The sequence below is a fragment of the Aptenodytes patagonicus genome, chromosome 1, assembly GCF_965638725.1.
Source record: "Aptenodytes patagonicus chromosome 1, bAptPat1.pri.cur, whole genome shotgun sequence".
NCBI lineage: Eukaryota > Metazoa > Chordata > Aves > Sphenisciformes > Spheniscidae > Aptenodytes > Aptenodytes patagonicus.
Window position 1 is genome coordinate 128,775,248 of NC_134949.1, and position 15,537 is coordinate 128,790,784.

A 15,537-nucleotide genomic window follows, 5' to 3' on the forward strand; every position below is an offset into this window, starting at 1 on the left:
GCCTTCAGGAGGCAGATGAAACAACGTAGACTTTCTTAATAATGTTAAAACTTATCTGGAAGGGAATCTGTCGTTTTCACACTGAACATGTTGTGGCCGTTAGAGCCCTCGTTTCTGCAGCCTGACTTGCTGGGGTGCTTTGCTGTCTCCTGAGTCTAGTCCACCCTATGAGGGGGAGTGTAGAAGGTGATAATGTCTTTCAGGGACAACTTGCAAATGATTTGTCAAGAGACATGTATTAATGCCAATGATACCATGAGCATCAGTACCCCTTCAATATGAGACTTGTCCATGCTGGTAGCATATCTGAGAGTGCACTTTATGAGCTATGTATAGGTTTGCATTAAATGCGGTCCAGTGTAAAACCTCTGGCAGCTCTCTAAAAAAACAAGACAAGTAGAGGCAATTGTAGCTGCCTAGGTGCTGGTACAGGGAACATGAAATTGTGTAGAAATATGTGGACTCCCCAGCCGCACTTGGTGTGTCAGCATTGCACACGTGTGTGCACACACAGGACCTCTTTCAGCAAGAGCCCAGCTTATGAGCGGTGAGGATCTTTCAGGCAACTTCTTCCCCACAAACAGTAGGCTGGGTGCCATTGTTTTAGAAGGAAAAAAAAAACCAAAGGGCCTGGTGGTGAATACTCAGTCTCTCTTGCTGAATTCAAACTTGTGTTGTAAAGAGTTGGTTGTGTATATAATGCTTCAAGTAGCTGCCGAGTGGGCGTTATCAGCGACATTGAAATAGGTGTGTACCATTGGTATCTGCTGGGTGGAAGCAGAATAGCTCAGCTCAGTGTTATCTGAGACTCTATTGTTCTCCAAATTTCAATTTGGCTTAATTGATAGGGGTTGTTGTTTTTGGAGTACGATGGAGTGAGTTGTCTCCAGAACACCCCATGCTGAAGAACATAGAGTGCATATATGTGTTATGAGAACTAAAGGTGTGAAAACCAAGTCACAATTGCCACAAGACAGCATTGTAAAACCATGGCGATCCCATTGGCAGGGCTCCACATTGCTCTTTTTGGCAGTCCTTGAGGTAGTGGAGTTAATACTGATAACTCGCCTTTCTTGGAAAGCATTTCTGATCTCTGCTTAGTTGTTGACTATTAGATTTAATTTTATTTTCATACAGTTCCACAAATGAGAGGCCAAGAAGAGCATATTTAAAGGAAAAAAGTGTCACTGCTGTAGATAAATTGAAAAGGAAAAAAGTATTTTCACCTGTTAGTACTCTGAGCGTTGCCATCAACACCTCTTACCTCACGAAAACAACAGTAGCAAAGCATGCCCTGAAGAAGGACGAGCAGGGGACAGGGGATTGCTGTTCCTGTCAGCCCTTGGTTTATAATTATGGCTATTAATTCCACTCTTATCACTGTTCAAGCTACTGCGGCAATCCTCTTTTCTCTGCCCCTAATCCTTCCACCTGCCTCATATATAGGCCCACGAAAGGCAGTGGAAGAGGAGTACATATGGGTTTTGTCTACCTTGGGTATGTTTAATAAGGTGGCTGGGCTGTCTCCAGAAAAATCAGAGCTTTAAGGTAGTTAGGGACACGGTGTCTAACTTCAGGGCAACAGGGACTGCATCGGCAAATGGGAAGGAAGAAATCCTTTCGCAGTGCTTAGGTGTCTGGATCTAAGAGCCACTAGCCCTTGTATTACTCCTCTGTTATGATTATTATTAATTCTAACTAGCTCTACCAGGAACACTTACTTCCTCTCCATCCAGCAGAAACACTCAGTCTCTGGCCGGGAGCAAGGACAGCGAGGCCGGGCAGCTCGCAGCCACCCCTGGTGCCGGCACTGCGAAAGGCAGCAGCCGCCGGCTGGTTTTTACTATTTTTCCCTCCCTGAACTGTAACCGATTGGTGCCCGATTCAGCAGCTTCCCTGAGAGCGATGCTGCCGCTACGGTCCTCCATAGCTGGGACAAAATGTTGCTGCTCGGGCATCACAGCTAATGAGACTGGAGGGAAACACAGGGAGGTGATAGGCACTTTTAAAACAGCCGGAGTGGTTCCTACGGTAACGTAAAGTAATGTTTCCTTTGCGCTAAATGAAGAGCAGGGATGAAAGGGACAGGCATAGCACAAACAGTGCCATGTTGATGTTTGATGTTTGATTTGATGGGGTGGAGAAAAATGACAGCTAGCAGAAGGCGTCAGGAGCATAAAATATTTACTGTCTACAAAGAGAGTAAAAGGAACCGTCCCTATTTTTTCAAATCTCTTTAAAATCAAAATTACAGTAGTTTGTGTACACACAAGTCCACCCATCAGATAAACCCTCTTCACCTCCTTTAAAACTCCTGTTCCTTGAACAGAAGTCCAAAGATAAGCTGCTCATCAGCAGTGCCTGTCATGTTCACGTGTGGGTGATCAGGAGATCTAATGATAGAGCAGGCTGGTATTTTGAGCACAGATTAGCCCATCTCCTGCCCACTTGCAAGGGCCTTCTCTTCAGGGGGCTGGCTAATGGGCAGAAGTCAGACCTTTCCCCTTTGGCGAGGCTGGGGAGGCCGGAGTCTGTGCTGGGAGTGCTGCTGCCCCTCGGCGAGGCTGGTGCTCCTCTGTCCTGACAGCCTTAGAGAAGTGCCCTTGTCTGCCTGGCAGTGGCAGGATGTGGTACTCACGTATCATTTACTGTCCTGCTGCGTTAAAGAGTTTATTCGTTTCTTTATTTTCACAAACAGTAACTCATGGGTTACCTGTTTGAAAATTTTGCTACCTGTTGCATACCCTTGAAAAGGGGAACTCCTAATTTCTTTTCTTTTGTTCCTGCCACCGAAGCCAATGTTTAAGAGCCGAGGGGAGACCTAGGTACTGTAGCTTCTGCCTGCAGAGCCCAACTGGTACTGAAATTGTGCAATAGTGAGATTTTCAGCTTTGTCTATACAAGTTATATGCGTGTGTTGCCTGTTTTTCAAGACAGAAGATCACAGATCTTGATAACCATATGTAATCCTGCATGTGGTGGAAACGTAGCATATAAGAAGTTTACTCTGTTACTGGAGGAAAAAGTTTGTGCATTCAGAGTCTGGACTGTGTTAGGGATGACACTGGTTGCAGTGCAACAGCATCGTTACTTCCTTTGTTAGTGTGAGTGGTCTATCGCCCGTTGTCCAAGGCAGCTGTCCCTTCTGATACCAGATTGATGTTCTTGCCTTATATCAGCAGCTAATGGAGAGGACCGTGTATTCGTATGGGTCAGATATACCAGGTGCTAGCTGAGCAGTGTATTTTCTTGCCTGAGGTTTGAAATCCCTCTGAGAGAGAGAATTCTGTGCAACAATTCTGCATGACATTTCTCAGAGAATTGGACAATGAGTTTATAGATCTCAGGGGGAAAATACGTCCTTGAGAATATCAGTTTCTGTTGCAAACTTTAGTGGCGCAGCAGAAATTCCACATCTCCCTTGTTTGTTGCAGGAGCTTGGAATTGCCCTCAACTGTGCTACTGTTGCTGTGTTGCCTGGCTTGAGTATTTTCTGCTGCCCTGTAATCAGTGGTGCCAAAACGGGACATTAGTTTTTCTTGACAGGGCACTTGCCAACCTCTTTATAAGTAAGCCTGCCTGCTGTGCCTTCCCTTCTTCTTTCCCTGTCCTTCTTTCCTGAACGCCTTCCACTACCTCCTGCCCCTCGGCCCCACTCCCCCAGATCTCTGTCTGTTCACAACCCCCAAACCCAAATGTTTCTGTAGCTGCCCATCAGGGTTGCATTTTGGACCCTTTACTTTATATCCATCTGTTGTCTTCTCTCAGGCTGTACCAGCTCAGGCAGTAAGAGCAAGGTAGTAGAATCATAGAATCATAGAATGGTTTGGGTTGGAAGGGACCTCTAAAGGTCATCTAGTCCAACCCCCCTGCTGTGGGCCGGGACATCTTCAACTCGATCAGGTTGCTCAGAGCCCCGTCCAACCTGACCTTGGATGTTTCCAGGGATGGGGCATCCACCACCTCTCTGGGCAACCTGTGCCAGTGCTTCACCACCCTCAGCATAAAAAATGTCTTCCTTATATCTAGTCTGAATCTACCCTCTTTTAGTTTAAAGCCATTCCCCCTTGTCCTATCACTACAGGACCTACTAAAAAGTCTGTCCCCATCTTTCTTGTAGGCCCTCTTTAAGTACTGAAAGGCCGTGGTCTCCCCGGAGCCTTCTCTTCTCTAGGCTGAACAACCCCAGCTCTCTCAGCCTGTCCTCATAGGAGAGGTGTTCCAGCCTTCTGACCATTTTTGTGGCCCAACTCTGGACCCACTCCAACAGGTCTGTGTCTTTCCTGTACTGATCCAGGCTGTTAGTGTTGATGCACCTTGTTCTGGGATGTGTTAGAGGGGCACCACAGTTGCTGGGAACAACGTCTTAAGGTAATCCTCCTTTTACAGTACCACTTAACCTCTGAAAATACTGAAACCTCTGCAGCAAGCCAGGGATGATAAAAGATTTGAAAATCGGTAGCTGAAATACGGCTTTTCACTAAGCAGCGAGTGCTAACTTTGAGAGAGATGCTTCTTACAAGTATTGCAGGAACTTCTGCTGTTTGTCTCATCTCTGGTGGAGACCTGTGCTTTCCACAGGGCAGGAGGTCACATGAATTTGACTGGCACAGTGTGCAGCATTTGCATTTATTTCCATTGCTTAGCCGAAGCAACCAGCAGACTGTATCAGCAGCCTAGAGTAGTTCAGAAACGCCACAGTTCATCCTGATACAGGATTTGAGCAGGACCTGCACAGTGCAGCTGCTGTTCTCAGGGTGGGAATTAAAATTGGATACAGGGAAAAGAACTGGACTGCTACCAGCCGCTTCTGCCATAACTCCCTGTGGGACTTGGTTAAAAACATGTAGCTCCTGAGACAGCGCGTGTCACAGGGCTCTCTCATCACTCCAGCCGCTGTGGTGAGAGATTTCCAGTTGTGCTTGGTTCAGCTGAAACGTGCAGCTCCCTGATGAGTTTGCTGTGACTCTACCAGAGTATTAAAGAGCATGCTGGAGAGAGCACAAGGCAGTGTTCCCCAAGGGCTGCAGTGGCTGAGTTTGCAAAGCCAATAGCTGCAGTCAGAGAATCCTGACCTTTGCATTAGTCACTATTGAATGTATCCTCAATATTTATTTCAGGCTCACCGCACAGAAAATGGCCAGCTTTGTTCAGCAGATCTACAGCCTGCTCAGTTTAGCTGCATTAACACAGCGGACACAGTAAAGCTTTTTCCCTGCACTCTCACAGATTTCTTTTAGAAGTCATTTAATATTAGTGTGGAGGTAACATGATGTTCTGTCACTATTTTAGGCTGGATGTGGTCTTAGTTCATTAGCTGAAGTTTTCCAAATGTCATTTTTCTCTTTTGTGATCTTCAGTTATAATTACTCTTTTTCTTAAACTTTCTTTGTTGTTGTTGTTGTTGTTGTTTTGGTTTGTTTTTTTAAGAAATAGTTGTACAGACTTTTAGAAGAGATTATTTTGCATATGGATTTAGGTGCTTTTCATGGAGGAGGGGCTTAGTAGTAATTCTATGATTAGGAATCTAAAATAGTCTTTCTGTCGAACCCTAAAAAGTTACAAGAATGCCGTAAAAGATTCTGAACAGAATTGCAGCATGTATTTTTCATATCAAATTGTGAATGATGTTGTGATTTCATCCCTAAATTCTGGAAAATTTCCAGCAGGGGCAAACCTGGCTTACTTTGCTGAACTTTTTACCACACTGTAGCTCGCCAAAACCCAGAAACAGATGAACAGCAAATGCTTCTAGAAGAAGCTTTGAGGACATGAAAAGCTTTCCTTTGCTCAGGAAAACTGCCACCCTCACTGTGCTTTGATAACTATGCCTTTCTCCATAACTCATGCTTTGGTAATAGGGGGAAAATAATTAAATACTTGCTGTGCCAAAAAGTGGATCTGTTCTGTAGCACCTTCAGTATAAATCAGATGTTTCTGCCTACAAATTTCCCTTTTAAAACTCAGCTTGCCTGTAGTTATTCCACATTTGAACTGATAAATGCAGAAAGCTCCCTCCCATTCTGACTACTCCCCAACTCTTTATCAGCTTACCGAGGAACAAAATTATTAAAAAAATAAAGAGAAGAAAGGGCAGCTCAGTAGCGCCAAAAAGAGAGGGAGAAAACCATCCCAAGTGCAGATGTGTTACAAAGCGGGTGCCGGACCCTGTCAGTGCCTGTCTGTTCCAGAGTCCTGTACCAGGAGAGTGCCTGCATTCACTTCTTCAGGGAAGGGTGGAATGACCACATGAAGATCTGCTCCTAATGCCTAAATGGCAGTGCTTACGCTGCGCACTGAAGCATGAAATTTTATACCACAGCTCAAAAAAATGTGCTGATATGAAATATTTTATTTTGGGCATTATTCCTGCAAATATGCAGCTCTTTTTTTAATCTTGTTAAAGTTCTGGCTTGAGCAATGCTGTGTGGCAGGGGGGCCCGTGGGCTAACTAGTCGTTACACAAACAAGTATTTCCTTTTATTGATTTTCTCTTTTATCCAGTAACCCTTGTTTGCGAGTTATAAACATATGGTTCAGCAGTACTTCTTATTTTCCTTTGTATTATTCTTTAAACTATGATACTTTCCATGTGCCCTTTTATTCACCTCTTTTCAAAACATTGCTTACCTTTTAAATATCTTCTTTGGGGAAGTGCTTCCATACTCCCAATCATTATTGTCCCCAGTATATGAACCTTATCTCATTTTGCAATGACTGTTTCAAAGGGTGCTGGTTAGCCCAGCTTTTGTTAACCTAAGCAAGGTATGGCCGTTGATTATTATGGTATTAAAAATAATAATTTGTAAAAATAGTAAGTCATTTATTATTTTCCATACCACTGTCCTTGCAAAGGGACACAAGTGGCATGCAAAAGGATTTTACGCAAGGGTTAAGCTAAGGTAGTGACTGAGCTGTTTGTGTCAAGGGCAGCTCTCCGTCCTGTGTCATTGGATTTAGAGCACTGCAAGGCAGGTGAACAGTTCAGCTTGTAACTTTCAGTGTGCAGTAGTTTGTATATATGAGCATTGAATGTTATGAGCCATGAGGTTGGTTAGCTGCCTTTCAAATTCCTCACTCTCTTTCATATTGGCAGAATGAAATAACTACTTGGTTACTTTCAGGTTTTGCTGCTTCACTGCTTGCACTTGTTCCCAGAACTGCTGTGCTGAGCGTGTTACGTTATCTTGGAGCACTTGAACGTTGCCATGATGAAAAACAATGATCTGTTCCTTTTCTTTGTTGTTTTTCTTGGCCATTTTTTGATTCCTGGTAGTAACTTAGAGTTGTCTAGACCTTTTGGGGGAGTACTGGTTTAAATACATATGTGTGTGATAGTTAGTGTTGCTCAGTCTTCCAAATGAGAGGCAATTTTGGCCCTCTGCTACTTTGCTGACATACCTGCTCCTGTGCAACTATGAAAATTTTGCTGTCCAGCCTTTTCCTCTACTCAGGGCCTTCTCTGTGCTCACCCATAACATCAGTTCCTCCCCCTTCAGCCTCATCTTACCTCATGTTCAGCCGGTCCCAGGCTGAGGGAGGGCACAGCTGTGGTAGTCTCCATCTCCCCTTACTAGGTGTGCTGGGGTGCAATTATGCAGTGGCCCTTCTCTGCCTTCCCAGACAAAGTGTTTTGAGGATTTGGGAGGGTGAGGAAGGGAGGAACAGCAGAGCGAGAGGAGCTAACGAGTCAGAACTGCCGCTCATGGGAGGAAGGGTTAGTGGAGCTTTCTCTCGGCTTTTCCTATTTCCCTGTCCTCTCGTGTGGGACTGATGTGTGGGCTTGTTAGGGGATTGCTGCCCGAGCGCAGCTCACGACGGCTGCCTCCGTTCGAGGGAACGGGCCAGCAAAGCAGTCAGCTCATTAGGAGGGACATTCCCACAGGCAGGACTGAAATTCATGTGAGGGCAGAGGCTTTTCTGCATCACTTCAAGACTGGCTCCAGCCCCAGCCAAGAAATGCGAGTAGGCAAGATGGGTTTCTTTGCAGTTGGTTGTGCATATTTGTTTAAGCACTCCATCCTTAATTGCCTGAAAAAATAGTAATAATATAAAGAAATTACTACAGAGACCTTCTTTTGGAATAAGCCCAGATGGAATGAATATTCTGCCTTTTGATTCAGATCCAACCTCCCCAAATTCAAGTGTGTTCACTAGTAGAGAGCTATTTATTTTGCACTTGGGGACACAAGTGTAAGAAAGACCTTTGACATACGTAATGAGAGCAGGCTGTTCTCTGGGTACTCCTGAACTGTTTCCATTTGTCCTCTGGAGATCTACAGAAAAGGCTTTTCCCCTCTACCTTTTGCAACAGTCCTTGTGGGTGACTTGCTTCTTTCTACCACATGCCTCAATCCTTGTTGCAGGGAAGGAGGGGGGGAAAGCAGCCAGTGTCTCTCAGCCTGAGTAAACTACTGGAATATTTTTCCATTTTCATCTTTAAGGCTGGCAAATTGACCACTGAAATATGTCACTTCACTTGCAGCATTCCAGTTGTTACAGGTTTTTAGACTGTATTAAAATTAATTATAGAGAAACTTTTACATGATTAATCCCCCTTGTCTAGATAGTTAACTCTTAGGGATTTAAAAACAAACACACAGATGTTTTTTTCTCTCTTTTCTTCCAAACTTTTGACAGATAGGGAAAGAAAAGTTCCACAAGTCACAGCACTGGGGTTACCGCAATAATGTTGCTATGTTGGTTGGAGAAGATAAACCTGGAATAGGAGGTGAACCGTTACCTGGTCAGAAGCTGAAACCTAAATACAGCGTGTTTCCTGAAGGGATAGGAAGCGATGCTCCTGCTTGGGTAGCATTTGACAAGCAGGTATGTAGAAATCTGTATGTGGATGGTTTTTATGAATAGCTACAATGTGACAAAAACGGTATAAAAGTGAAATTCAGTTAGTCAAATACTTCAGAAGATTATTTTGTGCATGCAAAAAGACAAAGAGTGGTAACATCTATTTTTCCATCATATTGCTATACTGGACAATTAATATAAACATATATCATGCCATACAGCAACATGTAAAAATATTTCTGTATCAGGGTACATCTCCTACAGGATATAATAAAAATAAGGGAGTGGTTAATATATTTCTTTTTAGTGAAAATGGTGACAATAAAGGAATTATTTGGCAGCCTGGTAAGAACGAATGTAAGGTAGGCCCCAGTCCAGGAAAAAATGTGCATGGGCACTTGGGAACCATTAACCACAGTGGAGTGCTATAGGCTTGGAATTCACTTACGCCATCATATTTGCTTGCTCAAAGTCTTGTTGACTTTTGTGTGATCTGTTCATGTGTAATATAGGTAGACTGCGTCTGTTACAGACACAGGAATTTAAAATTAATATTTTTTTATTTTATAAGAATGTAGTGACACCTTTAAAGTTAGAGAGTTATCAAATAACTGTAATCTGTGATGATATGAATTTTGTAGCACACTGTCATTACTTTCCATGTTCAAATTTACATTAAATTCTACTTAGCGATATTTTATTTTTAAAGCAAAAAGCCTACAATCAGAGAAGAAAAATGATACAGAAAAAGAAATCATTCAGCAGATCGCAGAAATGTTGTGTGGCTAAATGATTATAGTATTTAAATATTGGGAAGATTGGCTAATCTCATAATTTTTGCTTTATAAAAAAAGCTATGCAGGTAATTGCAGTACAATTACGCATTTGTCTCTTTGGCAGACCAGAACTACTACAAGAAAATGTAAGGCTTGAACAGATACACGTGACTTCGTTTAGCATTACCTCAGAAGCCCTTAGTACTGCTCACATAGTTTTCAGCGATGTGCTCAAGTATGAATTGGTCTAATGTGTCAAAGTGTTAAGGCTTCAGCCAGTCCTGCACGTGCTTTATCGGCACCCTTCTTTGAATGAGGAGGTGTGCATTGGCTTCTCAGGGCCATAGGTAAGTTAGCAGGACTTGGACCCAAGTTTATGAAATAAAGAGGTTAGGTAGGATGCAGTGTGGACCTGCCATTGAACATGGTTGGTGAGATGGAGTAGCTAGCCTTTCTACATTCCTCCTCTCATCAGGGTATTCCTCCACAGGGCAATACCGGGCAGGAGTTTGCAGGTTCCAAGTTGGCCTCTGGAGGGCTTGTGTATGTATCGATTGCAGACAGTTAAAGGGTACTACCCAACTAATTTAGCTTCCCCAGTTAAGAGCCTAGAATGCAGCTGTGTCCTCTGGTGCTGCAGTTTGTGGCTCAGCAAATTGGACTACATGAAAAATGGTTTGAGTAGGTGTTTATCTTTTTAAATGTAGTCTGCTTTCTTACCATTTTTCTTTGGTTTCTAACTTTCAGCAGTACCACAGTAGCTGGAGGAAGGACAGGCATGAAACTTCATTATTAAGTAGGTTAAGAAATAGTTTTTGCAACTTCATATGCCGAATAGGAAGCAGATGTATAATTAATTTCTTCTACAATTAAGTACACACACAAGGCCTCCTGGTCTTGAAACGATGTTTATAATTTGACTGCCACAGGTGCCAGGGAAACCTTGTGCCAACTTTACAAAATGCCACGGAGTTTATTCAATGTTTGTTACTTTTGGTTTTCATATGTAACATTTAATTTTTTAAAGAGTGGGATGGGAACTTCGCACACAGCAATGTACTACAGATGAGACATGAGTTAGGAAGTGTTACATTTCAAGTGTTTTTAAAATTAAGATTGCTTTAAAACGAAAAGTAAGTAATCTTCTTTTCTGTTCCTTCCCCTCCTCACCCTTCCTGAATCATCTGTTTTGATCTGCAAAATTGCAGTTGGCTGCTGCATATATTTCATACACTAGCATGTTGATAAGGGTATAAAGAGAATAAAGTTTAAGTGCAAAAGAACTTGCACAAACTCCTCGAATGGAGTAAACCAGAACATAGGCGTCTGCTCAGTGAAAGAAAAAAATACAGTGTATTTAGGACCTGATTGTGCTTGGAGATCTATGCAGACCATTTCACCTGGCTGGTGTCTCACAAGACAACCATTCTCAGAAAAGATCATTGACAAAATTAAGAACAACTAGTAATCAAATAGGGCACTTGAACATATGTTTGTCAAACGACTATACTCTAGTGGGACTAGCAGAATAAGGAGAAGAGGGTACAGCATCTAAGGAAGTTTCCAATGGTTGCATGGCTTATCAGCAGCTGGGCAAGGAATGAAATTCAGCTCCTTGTCAGCTGAACCCCAGAATGTTCAGACTGGGATATAGTGGTTCCACCATAGTACCTTTTAAGTCCTCTGGAGTATTCAAGAGATTTACAGAGGGCGCCTGGTCCTTCCAGAATAGTAGCTGGAGGCCAGGGAGGATACCTTGGTCACCAAAAATGGCACTATACACCAATGTTTAGACAAATGGAAGGAAGAAGAGGTGTTAAAGGACGATAGAGTTATTTGTGTTGGCTCTGTTGTATATCAGATGTTTTATCCAGTGTTTTTGTGTTTGTTACGTGAAACAGTGAAATCCACAGTTAAAAATTACATGTGGCCAGAATGAATTTTTATTTATTTTCAACTATTTTGTCTGTAGGTTGTTCAGAAACTTGCATGTTGTACTACTTAAACAAACCATAACTGATAGTGTCTAGATTCTTTTGTGTGAAGATTTAATGCCATCGGGTTTAACAGGTAACAGTTATGTCATTTGGTTATAATTTAAATTTTATTTCTCTAATGGCGGGTCACAGTGCAGGAGAGTTGATGCCAAAAATGTATCTGTCATATTGTTTGATGCATGCTGAAAATCAGTGGGATCTTAGCCTTTGAAATAGTTTGTGGAAACAGAGTTTTTCTCATCTTGCAGCTACCCTGCCTGAGAGAAGGGAGAGTGGCCTATTGAGAAGTCTGACGAGGACACAGGGCAGCTGTTCTTGTGTGCTCCTGACGAAGCCGCTAGCTCTCTCTCCCCAGATGTAGAAAAAGAGGCTGTGTTGGTCTGTTGGGGTGTTTTAAAATCTCTGCCATTAGTATTCATGGAAGTACTTTGAGGTTCTCAAAGACACGTGCTAAAGGAATACAGACTATTAACCACTCTGTTCTGTGTCATATAGGAATCTTGGCTAGCTCACTAGATTTCAAGCATTTTCAAGCCATAGTCTGCCAGATGCTTATTGAGACATAGGGAACAGCTAAGTTGTCTTTTTTCCAATGCTTCAGTTTGTCTAATGAATCAAGAATAAAGGTAATTGAATATATTAAATAGAATCATTGCAAAAAATGAAGTACGGATTAGCACCGATTTGACCCAAATGTGTTGGGGGGCAGGATGGAAACCTTGTTTTATTTATTGCCTCCTTGCACATACTTACCACAGCAAGCATCCTGGTAGATAATGCACTACTAAGTAGATACTTCTTGCACGTTCCCTTAAAATTGGTCTTGGTGATTAAACACCATAAATGATACCAAGAAGTGCAAAATTGTGTAATGGTTTGCTGAGTTGGAGTTGGGATCTCCAGACATAAAAGCCGCTGAGCACCTCACCTATGAAGGGTTTTTTCCGTGCGTTATTGCTATTGCAAAAGACCGTGAAGACCAGCTGGTATATTCTCTGAGATTTCCCCATTCGCTGAATTGCAGAACCAGGTAAGTTTTGAAATGCCAATATCGCACAGCTCTAAATGACTCCTGAAAAACGTCATTTCTCTCTGATAGTCTTCAGTACCATTCATTAGACAGCTTGCAGGATCTGCTTAAACAGAACTTTCCTTTCCACTTACCTCAATGGTAAAGCCATTACTGTCATAATGCCCTTTATTTTCCAGCAATTCATAGAATAGAAGTCTAAAATTTGCTTCAGGACCTAGGTAGCTCATTGTGCTATCAGAAGTGCTTTGTTCGGAAGATTTTCCAAGCAGCCTGCTGATAGTTTTATATTTGATTTATTTCTTTACTTTAGAGTTCCATCTCTGCTTAGATGTTGTGATAATAAAAATGCCAAGCAAAGAATTTTAAATTTATGTGATTTAATGTGGATTTCTATTCTTACCTTTCTAAGAAATAAATCTACCTCCTGAAATCCATGTATTTAGTTACTTATAATCTATACAAGTTTGTTTTATTGACATATTTTGCAAAAGCATTGAAGATTTGCTGCTTTATATTTATTTACTGTTTTTAATAGGTATTGTCTTTTGATGCCTATTTTGAGGAAGAAGTGCCTGACAAAAATCAAGAGCTATATAGGATCAGACATTGTAAAATATACTTCTACCTTGAAGATGATACAATTCAAGTGATTGAACCCCAAGTGAAAAATAGTGGCATAAGTCAAGGTATCTATTTTTAATAGCACTCTTTTTTTTGCCCTTTATATCTTTCTTCAATACAGTCTTGGTCCATTCTAATGGATACATAACGTGACTTCTTATAGTTAAAATGGGCTGTAAGTGAACAGCTATAATTGTCTTTTCTTGTTACGGATCATAATGTGAACGTTTTTATTGTCTTAGTTTCTGAAGATGTAGGTTTTGTAAGGCAGAATCCCCTCCCGCACGCACTCATACAATTTTTTCTCTAATATAGCTGTTTGAAATCATATGATAGTGGGTCTATTGTCAGTGTCATGCCACTTCTGCAAGAACAATTTGTGTTCTAGATCTCCTCTCCTGAGCCTGGTTCCGCCCATCTTGGCACTGACAGTAAGTTCTCTAGCTGCAGCTCTGTAATTGTTCATTAGCTGCTGCAATATCTCTGCCGTTGTTGAAGGAGAGTGCCTTTTGTGCCTCTGGCTGTTGGTTCTTTTATGATTAAAGTGCCCTTGGCACAGTAATTTTTCCTTGACGCCTCTAAGTTAAGAAGCTGCCTTGCCTCAATGTCACATCACTGCACTTGGGCCAGCCCAAGTGCACTTTTGGAGGAGGGTTTACTGAGCTGATTTACTGGAGTATTAATGGACTTGGGTTACATTAAGAAAATGTGATCTAGCGGTCAACGTCCTGTTGCAGAAGGGGAGCACAGCTGCTGCTTCTTGGTGTTTATGGGTCACTGCCAGAATTAAAAAAGTTTTCAAGGGATATAGTCCAGATAAGCAGGATGTCTTGGGATGAGTATCTTGGGATGACTGCGCCTCCCAATCCCCAAAGATATTTTGTATGTTCTGGTGGATCTTAGCATAGCAATTTTAAAAAATAAGTTAACCATTTAGCTACCGTATTCTTTTCCAAGATAAGCAGATGCTATCAATTTCTCTATTTACAGAGTAGGATAATATTTAAAGGTGTTACATGCATCATTACATGTTAGACCTGGGATAAAATTACCTGGGGATCTTTTCTTAAACCAATACTTCAGGCCCTGATCTCCTGGGGTTGAGTGGTTCTTCTTGCTGGGAATCTTATTGGCTCTTCAGCAGGAACTGATTTTGAATTCAGAGGAACCTTGTCCTACTCCTACCTGGGCTTTTTCAAGACTTGAAGAAAAGCATGTTGGATCTCTTCTCCTGGGAACTTACAAGTTACTTACCCCCTCCCTGCACTTGTATGTGTGAGGCTGGAGACATCATCAGGTTTAGGTTTTCCTTGACTTGTATATCATGGGAGTGGGAGCGGCTGTTTCTGGATTTTGTGGTTTAGAACAAAAGACTGTCGACAAAGGAAGTACAGTTAACCTGAGAGGCAGAGGCAACGTCTTTGAGAGGGAAGGTGGAAACCAGGTTCATTAGAGCAGGATAAAGCAAATTCAAAGCTGATTCCTTTGAATCTAGCTGTAGTAATGAGTCATTTTTGTGGTCTTTGTAGTATGGGTTGTGCAGGCTGCCCCTTCAGGCCTGATGTTCCTGGCAGTCTAGTCATAATCCTGTGGTGACAGGAAGGCTACAATTTCCCCCTATTTCCTTGGTTGTATCTTATGTTAATGGTTTTGGAGTCACTTTTGGCACTGGATCTAAAATTAACTGAATAGTGTTAGAGAGAAACAAGAATTCTCTCAGTCTTCCATGCCAGGATGTTTTGAAGGCCTCTGCGGCTTTGTATGAGTACTTTATGTGGGATAAATGAGTATACACAACGTATTAAATTGATGGATTAAAAAGAAATGTTCCAGGATCTCAAAAGTGCACTTTATTTGTTTGTTGCTGGTACCTGGGCTGGTAAAGAAGCTCAGTATATTGATTGTGTTTAGGAAGGAAGAGATACTGTAGATTGAAAGGCCCAAGGACCATTTGGGATGTGTTTAGGCTTCACAGTTGATGAGAAGATCTGAGGCCTATACTTTATCATATACATCTACATAAATATTCTTATTATCCTAGAGGTTAATATGAAGTAGAGGGAAAAAGGTGATGGAGATGCCTATCAGAAGATACTTTACTCACGTGCACTTGGGCAGTGACTTCATGCTCCGTAACTGAAGAACAGCCACAAAGTTGTTATGTTAAAGGCACTAAATATTTGTTGTTGAATATATACAAAAGCAGTGTTTCTTAAAAACCATTAGTTGCTAGTCTTACTCCATTTTCAATTAAAAATTGGCCTGTTATCTCTTTTATTATAATTATATATATCTCTTATATTAT

General features: G+C 41.9%; 1 protein-coding gene across 1 annotated transcript in view; it reads left to right on the forward strand.

The window, feature by feature from the left end:
• The window catches only part of EFHC2 (EF-hand domain containing 2), a 63,615-nt gene that overhangs the window by 853 nt on the left and 47,225 nt on the right, over nucleotides 1-15,537 (forward strand). The window contains exons 2-3 of the mRNA XM_076355091.1: nucleotides 8,641-8,829; nucleotides 13,147-13,297. Of these exons, the coding sequence (XP_076211206.1) occupies nucleotides 8,641-8,829; nucleotides 13,147-13,297 (340 nt within the window). The remainder of the gene's footprint in view (nucleotides 1-8,640; nucleotides 8,830-13,146; nucleotides 13,298-15,537) is intronic.